We start from the raw sequence: 1,159 nt of genomic DNA on the forward strand, positions 1-1,159 counted from the left end.
CTCATTTATCTGAAAGGCAAAGAGGGTCAGTTACCAGGAGCCCTGGGACCCGACGCGAGGCTGGCAGGGATCGGGGCCATTCCCCAGCACCCCCAGGGACTCTCCCATTCAAACAGGGGGTGCTGGATGAGCCCAGGGGCTGTGGGTGGCTAGGGGGGCACAGCAGGTGGGGGGGGGTCTCCCAGGGGGTGCTGGGTGGGCCCAGGGGCTGCGGGTGCAGCGGGTACCCTCCCCGGGCATCAGCTACTCACAAGGGGCCCCGCGGGTTGCGGGCGGCGTTCATCTTCATCCCCTTGATTATGAGGATGGTGCCCGCGATGATGCCGATGATGCCCACGGCCAGGCCCAGGGCGCACACCAGGGTCTCTGTGGTCTCGGGGATGGGGGTGGGCACCTGGGCTTTTGGAGAGAGGGGGCAAGGGACAGGGCATGGGGTGAGGGGGGCTGTTCCCACCTTCCCTCCCGGAGCTGGGGTAGAACCCAGGCGTCCTGGCTCCCAGCCCTGGGCCCAGTGGGGTCCCCAGGCGCCCTGGCCTTACCCCAGTGCTTCGTGAAAGTCTCAGACAGCCCCCCGTGCTCCACCCGGCAGTCGTAGAAGTCGCCCTGGCTGGGGACGAAGGGCAGGTAGGAGAACTTGCGGAAGGAGTTGTCCTGGCGGGGGTAGAAGTCGGTCTCGGAGACGCCCTTGGTCACCTCCTGCCCGTTCTTCAGCCACGTCACGCTGAGCGCGGGCGGGAAGAACTTGTCCACGAAGCAGATCAGGACGTTGGGCTCGCCCAGCTCCACGGGGTCTTCGGGGAACACGGTCACCTCAGGCGGCACTGGGGAGACAGGGGTTAGTGGGTCCTATTCCCCGCTCCCCTGACCCAGCCATTGAGTTACCAGGCGTCCGGATTTCGACTGCAACGCCTGGTCAAAGAGGGACGCTGGCAGCTCCTGGCAGCACCACTGATGGGCCGTTAAAAGTCCCATCGGGGGCACAGTGGGGCTAAGGCAGGCTCCCTGCCTCCCTGGCTCCGTGCAGCTCCCGGGAGCATCCGCCATGTCCGGCCCCTAGGCACAGGGGTGGCCACAGGGACTCCGCGCGCTGCTCCTGCCCCAGTGCCGGCTCTGAAGCTCCCATTGGCCAGGAACTGCAGCCACCGGGAGCTGTGGGGGT

General features: G+C 66.9%; 1 protein-coding gene across 1 annotated transcript; it reads right to left on the minus strand.

Moving 5' to 3' along the window:
- Positions 1-247: 247 nt before the first annotated feature.
- On the minus strand, positions 248-846 carry LOC113408263 (HLA class II histocompatibility antigen, DR alpha chain-like; the record flags this gene model as incomplete). The annotated part of the gene is made up of 2 exons (XM_026661432.1): positions 248-399; positions 540-846. Coding segments are annotated over 2 exons (459 nt in total), but the record flags the coding sequence as incomplete, so codon positions are not given.
- Positions 847-1,159: the final 313 nt, after the last annotated feature.

Source organism: Terrapene carolina, unplaced genomic scaffold (genome assembly GCF_002925995.2).
Source record: "Terrapene carolina triunguis isolate 2854851 unplaced genomic scaffold, T_m_triunguis-2.0 Scaffold3809, whole genome shotgun sequence".
Lineage (NCBI taxonomy): Eukaryota > Metazoa > Chordata > Testudines > Emydidae > Terrapene > Terrapene triunguis.